Source organism: Haliotis rufescens, unplaced genomic scaffold, assembly GCF_023055435.1.
Source record: "Haliotis rufescens isolate VD_foot unplaced genomic scaffold, xgHalRufe1.0.p SCAF_6, whole genome shotgun sequence".
In the NCBI taxonomy this organism is placed as follows: domain Eukaryota; kingdom Metazoa; phylum Mollusca; class Gastropoda; order Lepetellida; family Haliotidae; genus Haliotis; species Haliotis rufescens.
Window position 1 is genome coordinate 42,891,252 of NW_025964334.1, and position 14,807 is coordinate 42,906,058.

Genomic DNA, 14,807 nt, shown 5'->3' on the forward strand with positions numbered 1-14,807 from the left:
ACTGTTAAAGCGTATTTATACGTTTTGCGTTTTACCTTATCGTGGGGAAGAAACAAGAGGTCAGCCTGATGAACTTCATTCGTTGTAAAAATATCAAACTTCTTCCTCGGTATATAACGCGGTGCCGGTAAATATATTTGCCACATCGCTTGTTTCTTTAACCAATCCTTGGCCACATCTTTAGATACCTTAGCCGCGGTGGCTAATTTTTGTTTTGCTCCTATACCTTTCCAATATCCTCGTGGGCTATAGTAAATTTTATTCAATATTAATTAATATTGATGTTTCTTTTAATATGACTCATGACTATCGTTGAATCGCATAGTCATTTTTGCATAAAAATGCCACCTGTAGTGGTGAGCTGGAGTCAATTTAACTTAATCTCATGACTATCGTTGAATCACATAGTCATTTTTGCATAAAAAAATCCCTCTGTAGTGGTGGTATAGGTATATAAATCTGGCTCATCACAAATATGGTTACATATTCTATGATAAACTGCAGATGGCAAATAACTTTTTAATAACTTTTTTAATTTTTAATGCTTGCAATCAGGCCATTTACAAAAAGGTCCAGTGAACATAGTCCACAGGGGCTAATGCCTTGCGCACAACCGGACATGTAATATTGTCAGGGGATATGAGTATTTCATGTTTTTTTATATTTTTATGTTATTATATGCCTTGGGTGTCAAGAAGATACATTGGACAAACAGTGCTTAAAGGACAGAATGCATGGCCATAAATAACAGATAAAGGACTCCAAACCAAAGCCGCTAATGTGACATGGCAATGCCGCGTACCAGTATTAGTGCAAGCGCACTGTGACATGATGATATAGTGACGTCACAGATTATATTATAACAGTCAACACTTCTCCCTGAAACATGTACGAGAGCAATTTGTGTTGTGTGATTATTTTGTGAACTTCTTAATATAAAATGTTTATGTGAGTATTTCATTTCTGCTTTTTTATAGAGAGTGAGAGAAAGAGAGAATGAGAATGAATCAAAGCATATAAACTTGAACCATTGAGTGTCTTAAACAAGAATGTATGTCGTTAAATCTCATCTTTCTCATTTCTGACAGTAGGTAACATTAGCTTCCCAAACTGTGGAATAGAAAGTTTAAAATTCAAGCTTTTATAGTTTATATTTTCTAAAACATGTTTACGAAAATGGGAGGTGAGATGCAAAGTTGGTTTCGGAAACGGAGTACTAAAGTAAGAAGCATTAAGAAGTGTTCAGCTTTCAATCTTTTCATCCTACAGGGGCTTTATTGTCTCAAACCAGTGGTCAGGTATCTTCCATTTCTGCAAACCTATTGGCTTATTATTGACAATACTTTTTATACAATTTTGGACCTTTTTTATCTCTCGAGGCGTATTGCTTTCAACATCTGTATAAATGTTTCTACAGTGCATACAAAGCTTCTTGGTTTTCTCTGCTGTGTTCCTTCTGTACAGCAAATAATGTCTTGCCGATGGCAGCAGGCATCTGGCCAAGTCCCCAGGTTTCTGAACACGAGACATAAATTCATTTGTATATTGTTAACCAATGAAATCTGTCCCTATATGGCTGTGCAGCTGTGTCCTAAGAGAGGGATTTTCATTTCATGGAAATTATGGTTAGAGTTTCTTCTCTCGGGAGTAATCAGCTCACCAAAAATCTGAATCTAGGTTTTAGATTTGGAAAGAAGCAAGGTTTAACCACCTCACACATGCACACGAGGTGTGGGTTGCAATTGATTTATAGATAGTTGACAGTGAAGAAGACTGTTGAAAATCTGAAGATTGTATAGTGTGATGACAGACAAACTACTGGATTTATGGCTATGATGTAATGGAGGTAGTACTCACAGAATTATTAACAATGATAACTATTGTTTGATATCTACATCATGATGTATTGAGAAGCATGTGCCATAGAAAGAAATATTCTTCTCTGTGGATCACACAAACACTCCACTGGATTGCATTAGTGGTTGGTCATTTACTCTCTTTCACTATATTTCATGTTTCAGGAATCATCAAATCTTTGCTGAGAGTGGCATACATGTGACCAGATTTATTGGACTTGCAGCTGTAGGCAATTTGAACAAAGATAAGGTAGGACACTTACACTTGTAAAGGGGAGGTAGCTGTTGGCTACTGTATCTGTAAGGATAAAGGAGTATCAAAAAGAAAGAAGACAGGCACAGAAAAAGTCAATAGGCGCCCTCTAAAGCCTGTAAAAGCTATAAAAATGGATGACAAAAGGTCTGTGTTGTGTATGTATTATGTTATTTGTCCGACCCGCACATTGGAGGAACATCAAATCTTCAATACATAACAAAACCGTAGTTGGCTCAATCACTGTTTAATGGAGAACTGACACTGCTTCACACAGCTGCCTAGGTTACCACAACATAATGACGTCACACCTAAAGTGACGTCACTGCACGTGCGCATTGGCGCACTTACTATGTAAACATACCTAACATGCACAACATTTCTCCCCCTTAAAAGAAAATACTTTCTACTTCTCTAACCAATACATTTACAATATTCAGAACACAGTACTATGAGCTATTTTCTAAAGTTATAATTTAACAATGTTACAACTTTCAACCACAACAATGTTCAACAATAAAATATAACAATATGCAACACACTCCGCCCACCATTCAATAAAATTTAAACATTGTTCCTATTATTAACAACATTTATAAAAACATAACAGTGAAAGTATAAACAATCATATTATTATGATAAACTCATATATATATATGATATCTGCTACACATTGCTGAATACTTTATTCAATGACTTAATTGTCAAAACTGTCAGTTTCTACATTGTGTTCTCACAGGGTTAGTCTATCGGGAGGTTTTCTCACTCTTTCTGACCGTCTCACGGTTTGTTTTGCTGGTACATTTGCAATTGTCACCTCACTGTGTTCACACTGGTGTTCATCACATTGCTGTGATGCACTAGGTATTACGATAGGGTCGCCTTTGTTGACCCTGATACTTTCTACAGTCCCTGCACTACAGTCACTTTGAACAATCATGTTCTCGTTACCATGGTTACTACATGTAGTTGCATCTCTACACTTTAATTGGTCAATATGACGCTTGACAGTTCTATTGCCAATGTCAACATCAGAATGTCTTTCACCACATTTTGTCATCACCTTGCCAGCAGTCCATTTGTCTGTTTTGTTGTACTCACGCACCCACACCTTATCATTGTCATTTAGCTGTCTTGTGTCGCCAGGTTGACACAATGAAGAAGACTGTTTTGTAGCAACAACATCAGCATGATTAGGCTTGATTAAGTCAATTCTACATCTTAGTTCTCTTCCAAGAAAAGGTTTTGCTGGAGTTTCTTGAGTTGTGCAATGGGGACTAGAACGATAGGCTAGCAGAAACCTATCAATCTTCTTCTGTAATGTTGCATCATCCCCTCTAGTTGATTTCATAGCTTGTTTGAAGGATTGAACAGCTCTCTCAGCAAGTCCGTTTGTAGCAGGATGATATGGAGCAGATAAGATGTGTTTTACACCATTACTTCTCAAGAATGTTTCAAACTCATTTGACACAAATTGTGGACCATTATCTGTAACAACTTGCAGTGGTAATCCATATTTTGCGAACAAACCTCTCATCACTTTCACTGTCGCATCAGCAGTAGTTGAATTCATAACAATCACCTCTAACCATTTGGAATGAGAATCTACAACAATGAGGTACATGTGACCCATGAAAGGACTAGCAAAGTCCAAATGAATGCGACACCATGGTTTTGATGGCCATGACCAATGATGAACAGGAGCTTTTGTTGGATCATTTTGAACATTCTGGCATGTAATACACATTCTTGCAGTACTTTCAATATCAGCATCTACTCCAGGCCACCACACATAACTTCTAGCAACTGATTTCATTTTCACCATTCCAAAATGACCACCATGTAACTCATTTAGAACACCGTTTCTGATTTTAGAAGGAATCACTACTCTCATTCCCCATACAATGCATCCTATTTGAATGGAAAGCTCATATCTTCTTGAGTGAAATGGTTTCATTATTTTGTTCTCACTGTGATCTTTATCCCAACCGTTCATCACTGCCATGTACACTTGTGAAAGAACAGGATCTCGCCTTGTCTCATTTCTCACATCACCTGCTGTAATAGGCAGATGTTCAAACTGACTTGCATAGAACAAATCTACATCATCACTCACATATTTTGTTGTATCAGGTAGAGGTAAACGAGACAACACATCAGCATTTGCATTGGCAGAGGAAGATTTGTACTGAATTTTGTAATCATATGCACTGAGAATCAATGCCCATCTCTGTAGTCGAGCAGCAACTAATGATGGTACTGACCGTCCCTCACCAAACAGGGCAGTGAGAGGTCGATGATCTGTCACGAGAGTGAAATGCCTACCATACACATACTGATGAAATCTTTTCACACCAAATATAATTGCTAGGGCTTCTCTGTCAATTTGTGAATATCCCTTTTCAGCCTTGTTCAGTGTTCTTGAAGCAAATTAATGCAATCGGTCGTTCAGTACCATCACTCATCACATGAGACAACACAGCACCCACGCCATAGGAGGATGCATCACATGCCAATGTTATTGGCAACAATGGATCATAATGACACAACACATCGGAACTTGCAATTTTGCTTTAGACATTTTGAAAGATTTCTCACATTCAGTTGACCATAGCCATTTCTTGTCTTTCTGCAACAGTTCGTTTAATGGGTGAACGATTATAGAAAGGTTCTGGATGAATCTGCCATAGTAGTTGACTCCACCGAGAAAGGAACGTAGTTGTGTCACATTTTCAGGTCTTGGAGCACTGATGATAGCTTTCACCTTATCTTCTGAAGTATGAAGTCCTTCTTTGTCAATAACATGACCGAGATACTTGACTGAGTCTACAAAGAATTTACACTTACTTTGTTTTACTCTCAAGCCGAATTGTTGTAATCTTGACAGAACTGCATCCAAGTTCTGTAACTGTTCTTCATCATTTGAACCGGTCACTAGAATATCATCTTGATGACATAATACTTTCTGCAAACCTTGAAGAATTTGGTCCATTGTAGCTTGAAAAATTGCAGGAGCTGAAGCAATGCCGAAAGCAAGTCTTGTGTACCTGTAGAGTCTTTTTGGAGTATTGATGGTGAGTAGTTTCTGTGAGTCTTCATCCACCTCCATTTGTTGATAAGCATGAGCAAGATCAATCTTTGAGAATTTCTGACCTCCGGCAAGTTGAGTGAACATGTCTTCAATCTTGTTTTGTGGATACTGGTTCACATTTAAAGCTGGGTTTACAGTAGATTAGAAATCGCCGCATATTCTGACAGATTTGTCAGGTTTGACCACTGGAACTATTGGTGTAGCCCACTCAGAATTTTCTACTTTGATAATCACGCCATTTTTCTCCATTCTTGAAATTTCTTCATTCACTCTATCATGAAGTGCATAAGGAACAGGCCTAGCTTTCATGTATTTAGGAGACATGCCATCTTTCACTTCTAAATGGGCTTTGATTCCATTAATTGTACCCAGTCCATCAGAAAATACATCACAGTATTTCACAAACATTTCACTGAGTTGATCTTCACTTGACATTTTGTGACACATGTTGACATTACTTCCTAATGATTTCCAGTCAATATTTACGTATGGTAACCACGCCCTCCCAAGTAACGGAGGACCTTTTCCCTGCACGACATGTAGTGGTAACTGGTTTACTCTTTCACCATCACGAACGTCAACATGTGTGATACCAAGATTTGTGACAAGCTCACCTGTGTATGTTCTCATTGGGATTGGTGATTCTTGTAAGCTGCATTCTGAAAAGTTCTGTCTGTAAACGCCTTCAGTAATGATAGAACTTCTTGAGCCAGTATCTAACTCCATCTTTAGATCACGTCCATTTACATTCACTGTCACCCATATGATATCTGCAGCACCGTGAATAGCGAACAAATGATTTAGACAGTCACCTAAATCATCTAGAATGACATCTTCATATTCATGGGTTGAACAAAGTTCTTCATTGATAACATTTACACAAAAAGTTGGACGCCTACCGTTTCTGTTTACATTGCTGGAGCTAGCACTTCCTGTTTGACGAAACCCGGATGTTGAACTTTGACCTGACCTTTGACTCCATTTCTTCGCTTTGCATACCTCCTGAATATGGCCTTTCTTTTGACAGAATGAGCAAACTGTATCTTTGAAATTACAAGTATCAGCTAAATGCGAAGGCTTTCCACATCTATAACAATAACGTTCATACCTTGCATTAGATCTTCTGTTGTTGAAAGAAAACACCTCTGACTGTGATTGTTCCTCGGTAATCCGTTGCGGCACAATTCTTCTGAATCTTTCGCAGCTAATTCCATTGAATTTGCATTTGAAACTTCACGTTCTAGTGTCAATTCTAATTCTGCAAGCAATTTCCTTTGAACATTTACACTTTTCAGTCCAAGAACTAATTGATCTCTTAAACGTTCATTCAGTGTAGCGCCGAAGTCACAAAATCTAGCCAGTCCTTTCAAAACAACAACATATTGTGAAACAGTTTCGTTTTCGGTCTGCATTCTCTTGTGAAATCTGTATCTTTCAGCAATAACACTTGGTCTAGGCATATAATGATCACGTAAAACAGTGAATAATTGTTCCAAAGTACGTGTACGAGGCAAATCAGGAGAAACCAACGATTTGAGAACATTGTAAGTTTTTGCACCAATCATGGAAAGAAACCCGGAAACTCTTCGTTCATTTGGAATGTCATTAGCATCGAAATATAAACTCACTCTTTCAGAATATGACATCCAATCTTCTAAACTTTCATCGAACTGTCCAACATCTCCAATGACGCCTGCCATTATGGAAAAGCACTGAATGTAATCACGTATAGAAAGTTTTATCCTCGTCGCCACTGTTGTGTATGTATTATGTTATTTGTCCGACCCGCACATTGGAGGAACATCAAATCTTCAATACATAACAAAACCGTAGTTGGCTCAATCACTGTTTAATGGAGAACTGACACTGCTTCACACAGCTGCCTAGGTTACCACAACATAATGACGTCACACCTAAAGTGACGTCACTGCACGTGCGCATTGGCGCACTTACAATGTAAACATACCTAACATGCACAACAGTCTGATGTTTTACTGCGGTGCTTTGCTTTGTGTTCTCCTCTCCCTGTGCAGTATTGTTTTGTCTCTATGTTCTAGGAGGCTCCTGACCGGGTAACCAATTCTAATTATAGATGAGGCACAAAGAGTGAAGTTTGATTAAAATCTATTTTTAACAAAAATAAACAACAGCAGGTGGCAAAACCTTGCTCCACTTAATTATAACCTACGTATTTTCCCCTCTTCCCTACCTACGTAACACAACTCAACCTTCTTTCTTAAACTTGTTCTTACAACCACCCTTCTAACTTAACTACCGAAAGTAAAACGTCCCCAAACAAACCTATTTAATGCCTACTCTATTTTTCCCCCATCCATATCTCCTAATCTAACATCCCATTTATCCCAACGAAAGCAGTCAATGAAATAAGAAATGGTCCTGATTCAGGGCGCCTGAGGCGACTCTTCCTTACCAGATACTGGTGAGCGACGACTGACGGTTCCCTACCCAGGATAGGCTTATAAAGTCGACATGCAGACGATGTGACCAGGAAAACGGACACAACCAATGAACAAGCTCCTTACATTTCGAGTCTCCCAATCATGGCTTTCGCCTAGCAGAGCATGCAAGGAGTGTGACACTTCCCAGCCACTACGCCCGCGTGGGCATAAGCTACTACAACAAGGAATACAAAGATAGTTACTACGTCAGCCGTTCAACTCCCCTTAAACTAACCCACCCACTATGTATCTGACTATATCAATTTACCCCCAATAATCCCCAGTTGATAACACTGTGATGCTCCCCTATGTGAAGATCTCCATAGGTCACATCTGAGCAAACTTTGCCTGCCTAATCTAAATGAAGGATGTCTTGGCCAGTCAGATACAAACTTTCAAACATAATTTACTTAATTTATTTACCGTCTCAGACATTTCGATGTCAGAAAAAGAAAACTGCCACAAGAAAACAAATATACCATCGATATTATATACTCTTTTGGATGTAGATCTGCATTTAAGATCCCTGATTATGGTTGTTTTCAAGATACAGAAATCAGATATTCCTATCTGAATGAAGCCCTCACTCATTCTGCAAATTTACAAGCCTCTTCTCTGACTGATGAAAGTTCCCCTGATGCGACCGCCTATGGAGGTGTGCTCAGATCTCTTCATGCTGGAGGGTAAAAGATTTGTAGGGTGTGGCGAAATCATCAAACTTAATATTTTTCCTTTGTCAATTTCAGATACACTGTCTTCATATTTAAGTGTATCCCAGATCATCTAAGTATTATGTGAATGCAGTCGACTGTGCTAATGTAGCAGTATAGTGGATGTCACTTCATAAGGTGAACAAACACACGCTACGGGGTTGAGGGCTTTAATGCGATGTCTTGTATTAGGAGATCAAAGATCAAAGACAAAAGTCACCCTGAAACACCTAATTACATGATAAATAATAGGTACAACATTATCATCAACGCTACATACATATACATAGCATAATTCCTTGACTTTTATATTGGCTATGTAGTATGTACACAAAAAAATTACAAAATACTTGCCGTATTTTCTTGAGTATAGTGCGCACTTTTTTTCGAAAAAACACAGCTGTGTAGAAGGGGATGCGCATTATACACGAATTATGAGTTTGGATGTTTTTTCCCCCATGGAAAGACATTGCCGTGAGCACGAAACACCGGGAATACCATGTCAACAAATCCATACTGAAGTACGCAAAATAATTATGTAATTACACTGTCTGGCTATAAAAAGTGTTCTTTGTATATCTGGACTTATGTTTGTAACTTATTTCATTGATTTTATTCAAAATTCCTTATAATCTGATAATATTGTTTTTATTAATTTCGGCGAAATCGTGTGTGAAGCGATCGGAAGATCGCACAACTCACCGTTATTAACAGCAACCACGGTCAGAATACCGCTATTGACGCCTTGAAACAAACTTTAGTTGACAGAGAATGGATACATTTATCATAAATGACATACTTTGACTCGTTAAAAGTCATATTTGTTTTTGTTTGACGATTCTATGTCAACATGAAATTCTCGCAATCACGTGATCACGTGCGCGTGAGCCTTGACGGTGACTGGTCAGACATGTTCCATGTAAAAAATAATACCCGGGAATAGCGATCAGCTGCTTCGCTTAGGGTTATTATTATTTTAAATATGTTTATTAAAGGTTGCATATAATTAAGAAAATAATGGAATATATTATTCCTGATAAATAAAATAGTTTCAGATACAATTGTTGCCGATCCTTGCATTAAAAATCTTATAAAGTTATATCATTGGGTGTGTCTTGACCGTATCACCGGTCGATTCCAAGAAAACATGTGTACAGCTGATTGCTGTTTCCAGCTTAGTTTACGAGAAAATACGCAAGGTAATCTTAATCCCTAAATATAAAACAATGCCTAGCAGAACAATAAATACTATTTAAACGGTAAATAAACATGTCTGGTGATTTTTTATCTCAAATTTCGAATTTGTACTGACGAAGTTTCTCAGCACCCGTTCGTTTGCCGGACTTCGCTGAAAGGGTACCGTGTAAAAAAATTCTGCGCATAATATTCAAATTTCTTTTTTTTCCAAAATATTGAACCCGCTAGAGGGGGGTGCGCATTATACATGGGTGCGCACTATACTCAAGAAAATACGGTACACATTCTGTATAAACATATATAATACTTTAAGACAGAAATTAATTAAATATAATATACTAAACCGCAAAAGAAAAGTCACCCCAAGTACCATTGCATAAAAAGTTGTCATTTAAATATCTAGGTAATTTTTGTCAAAGTTTCTTTGTCAAAGCAGATGACAATAAAACCAATCACCCAAACGCATCACAGCAACAGCCATGGTAACCCTCTGAGCTTGTGAGCTCTGTGCAAATTGAAATGCACATACGTTCCCCCATTTCTTGCCCTACCAAAATCCACCCAGATCGGATAACATTCAATCGTTATTCAATTGCTACCACATGCCAAGATTGACAAGAAATCAGTTTAAATCAATATGTTTACAGTGTTTGGACAAATAAGGTTTCTAATATATCTATCCATGGTGATGTTTCTTTTGCAGTTCAGTATATTACATTAAATGTGATCATAACTTTTAGATTACACCTTAAGTCTTTGACAAATATAAACAATGCCATGCATACCCTGTAGGTGACACAAGGGTGTGACTACCCCCTGTCACTTAGGGCAACACCATACTCATGGATCTAAATACATAATACATAGACTAAAACACTATTTAACATTTGATATATTGAACAAAGTAATACACACGTTTTATTTATAATGATTTGCATGTATCACATCTGATTCTTTACAAAGCTTTTTGAAATATTCTAGAAGTAAAAACAACACTTACACTTATGGTTGTTTAGCTTACCTAATGCAGATTTAAGTACTTACTTGTAACCAACATTAATATCAATAGATTACACACATTTAGGTTACTTAATGACAATTTAAAAATACTGTATTATTTCAATACAACACAAAATAGAGATTATATTCATTTAACTTACCTGATTTATATAGCTTTATTCCTTGCTGGTCTGATCTGTTCTATCAGTCCATGTGGGGGGCACGGGTGGCCCAGTTATCTAAGGCGCCACAATTCGCTGTGCAGAGTTGCATCCCATGGGCATGCCAGAAACCTATGATTGTGGGTTCAAATCCCGGTTAGCCCCGATTATTTTTTCTAGGTGTATCAGCACCATACCTGTGCTCGTGGGTTTCACTGAAGTGGTAAACGTCTGAGACCTGCATCACTTCAGGCTTTCCTCCCACATTAAGCTGTTAATCACACCATTTTAGATGTTAAACCTGATGAGAAACGCTTATGGTTTTGCTCTTCGTCACATATGTAGATTGATATAATTTTAGAAACTGTGAAAATAAAGACTAAAGCATTGACACAAATGCGATCCAGGAAATATTACAGCGGAACTCTGTGCCTTATGAAAACGGTAACATTGAGTAAGGTCTCGCGGAGCGAATACAAAGGGAAACCACTCTCAACTAGAGTATGAACTAAGATTTAGCTGCCACTGCATGAGTTATCAATAAGGTCATGGTCATTACTATAGCTTGCCTACACCTTCCATTTTTATCTTTCCCAAATTATCAAAAAGGTTCATTGTTTCACACTTCTTCAGCATGGACTTGGATAGAAATATATTTTAAGCTATCAACTCCATAGCTATGTGGATCACTGTCGCGATAATAACATATCTGACGTGAAATCATTAATGCCTTCTTTGTGTTTCTGAAGTGTCAATATGAGTCACACAGTTTAACAATGAAATGTCAATGTTTGATCATAAAGCAGACTAATTGTTTGGCAAAATATCTATGGCAAAGTATGCCGCCATCTTGGATGAAGATAAAATAAACTTACAACAGGTATGGGGCTTGGTTAAAATGACATTTTAATGTGAAAGAACTAATATTTAATTTCATTTATGCCAAGAAAGAAATATTTTAGTTAGCCGTTTTGATCAAAGATAAGCCGTTTTGTTCTATGTATTGTGTTTCTAAAATAATGATTACTCCCTGTTGTTTTATGTGAGCTCCAGCGATGAGCGTGAGTGACACGCAATGGTCAAATGTGTGAGAATTTCTGTGTGTTGCAGAGAGTTAGCGGCTGAGCACTAATCTTTAGAACCTATTTAATGTTACGAAGGACTCGGCCAATAAAGAGTTGAACACTATCTTCTCTTCATCATTTGTACCAAAACTATCTAAGTTTTACGACAAAATTAAGATATCTTAGGACTACGATAGTTTCGAAAATAGGCTATGACAGCCTATGATTTCCTTACGATAACTTTTCTACAATTTTAGGGATACGATTTTTCAAAAATCTCAATTTCATTAAAATCAGATCTTAGTTCTCGCTACCGCTGAACAAAGATCTGAGGACATCCCATTACGGGTCACGTCAGACCGACCTTGCTGCGAACTTTGACCGACAAATGGAATGACCAATCAGAAGGCAGCTTTCTCGAGCTTTACGGCACTAATTTCAAATTGGCGACTTCGCTTCGAAACATATTTTGACAAATTCCAATTAAAAATTTGAAACCTGAACAAAAAACATTTTGGAATGGCTAATAGATGGTCTAGATTGTAAGGAATCAGTCGTTAAACCCGTAACTATTGTTCGGTATACCCCATGTTAAAGTTTTCGAGGTTGTATGATTAGAAATCACACTCTGACTGTCACTTTCATAATCTGGTTAGCGAGGCACTGATTGGTCGGATGACATGACCCCTAATGGGATGTGTTCAGATCCTTGTTTAGCGGTAGCGAGAACTAAGGTCTGATTTTAATGAGATTGCAAAAATCTAGGCCCAGGTTTCTAAATCTTCACACATCATTTTACAAGTTTGTCCTCACTGTAAAGAATACAAGCAAAATAATCAATTTAGGTTATGGCCTACCTTTGGAACACAGTACGACAAACTGTGAAACATGATACAAAACCCATATGACATAATTTGTAGTATATTGTTGCCACTCACAATGGCAAAACAAAGCCCTGAGACCTCAGGGGTCATCGAATGTGCATAAGCTCCTCCCAGTATCTATCATATCAACACACAATAGGAACTAATATACATATATTATTTTTCCAAATTATTAATTTTCATTATTATGCACAGAAATGCAGTTTATTAGGTAGATTATATTGGCGCTGAACAAATCCAAATGTTGTCAGTGTTAAGGTAGGTTACCCTGAACTCTATCCTCAAGCCCTCCGATCACTTTTACGATCTATCAACGATAGCTTTACATTCATTACGGTTAGGTACCCGTTTAGTGGCTATTACTATTAGATTACCCGAAACTCTATCCTTAGCCCTTGGATCCCCTTGATGACCTATCAACCCTAGCTTTACGTTCATTACGTTCATTAAGGTTAGGTTTAGTGGCTATTATAGATTCTATAGCGGCTCTTAATATTCTTCACACAAAAACATTGAGAAAGCAGTGTGAAATGGTTTAGTGTCAAATATTTTGGCCTCTGGAAACTGTCCTTGAAATATTCACACAAGCCACCCGCTACATTTATTCAGTACTGAATCAAAAGCGAACTTACCCTTGTGTCGTCACTAGCCATGCTTATGCCTCCCTAGCTCCTTACAATTATCCACATTATCAGTGTTCTCTTCCATACTTTTCTGTCACAAAAATCACTCCACAAATTATTAAATACCCTGCTATTCATGAGTATCTGCAAGTTCAAAGTCTGGCTCCTGACACCTGGAGCCATTTTCAGTTCGTACCATATTGGCTCATTCCTCACCATTCAGTATCTTGTAGATTATGGAATGAGGACGAGTGTGCCACATGGCATCAGGATCACTCGTAAGTGTCCGCAGATTGAAGTCATGAGACACCATACCTAACCATAACCTTCCACCGTTTTTGTTCAGTTCCATAACAGTGAAGGCATGACCAGGTAGATTTGCACTTATTTTTACAGTGTGGACGTAGCTCAGTCAGTTAGGTGTCTGGCTAACAATCCAAAGGTCACAAAAACTGGTTGCTTGTCTTTGAGACACATGACCTACGGCAGAGATCGTCCTCACAAGAAGTTGTGGTGCTGTATTCTAAAAGTGCACCAGCTTTATTATCAGAAATTGGTTCCATCCGTCTGTCTGTGTGTGTGTGTGCGTGTGTGCGTGCGTGCGTCCTGAAATCGTTTCCGGAGCATAACTCAGAAACTATTATAATATTTCTCTACGAAACTTTGCATGTCTATCAGACTCATGATGAACTGGTTCCTTTTGCTTTTTATGAATTTTAGATATTTGTATTACTGGGCATTATTTCCAGAAATATTTCCTTGCCTAACATTGCATGTCTTATATATAATTGTAAACCTATAGAAAGTGTGTTCTGTGTTGTGATTGGCTAATTTGGGTCACATGACCAAATGTCAAAGGGTGAAAATATGATTTGAATTCCCTGAAGCAAGCGACCGAATCACTGTGTAGGAAATAAAGATTACTACGTGAGTGTCTGTCAGATACCATTGATCTAAGAGTTGTTTCAAAACGTATCTAACGAGCGAAAGCGAGTTAGATACGATTTGTAACAACGAGTTGTAAGATCAATGGTATTTGACAGGCACAAGTGCAGTAATCTGTTTCTTCCACGCCCCAAAATAGCACCTTTTTAGCATCGAACCGATGAATTTGTCATGATTGCAGTGGCGCATTATACATGACACCACTGTCATAAGTGACGTCATCCTAAGTGCTGCTTACCACTCATAAATAATGTGACCCGACACAAAAAGGTTTCCGTCATATCTGGATTATCAAGGCGATGATGAAAATGCAAACTACACAAAAACAAAGAACACGCTGGGTGCCAAGTTGAAAGTTTACACCTCAAAGAAATTACCAAATATGTACAATAATGTTTACTTCCGTATGACATCACTACCGGTGACAGACTTTCACAAAATGGCGTGTTCACTGACAACAGTACGCGGGATTTCCAGAGGAGGATTTTCGTTGATTGAGGGATCGTATACCCATAAATGGGTCACGTAAGTAATCAGAAGCATTCTGACAATCTGCGTACTGTCA

General features: G+C 37.9%; 1 protein-coding gene across 5 annotated transcripts in view; it reads left to right on the plus strand.

Moving 5' to 3' along the window:
• Positions 1 to 14,807, plus strand: part of LOC124114626 (CWF19-like protein 1) — a 329,927-nt gene that overhangs the window by 192,835 nt on the left and 122,285 nt on the right. For all 5 annotated transcript variants that reach the window (XR_007218701.1, XM_048385574.1, XM_048385573.1 and 2 more), the window contains exon 7: positions 2,022 to 2,106. Coding sequence is in view for 4 of the 5 variants with exons in the window: in XM_048385574.1 (XP_048241531.1) it covers positions 2,022 to 2,106 (85 nt within the window). In the remaining variant the exon portion in view is untranslated. The remainder of the gene's footprint in view (positions 1 to 2,021; positions 2,107 to 14,807) is intronic.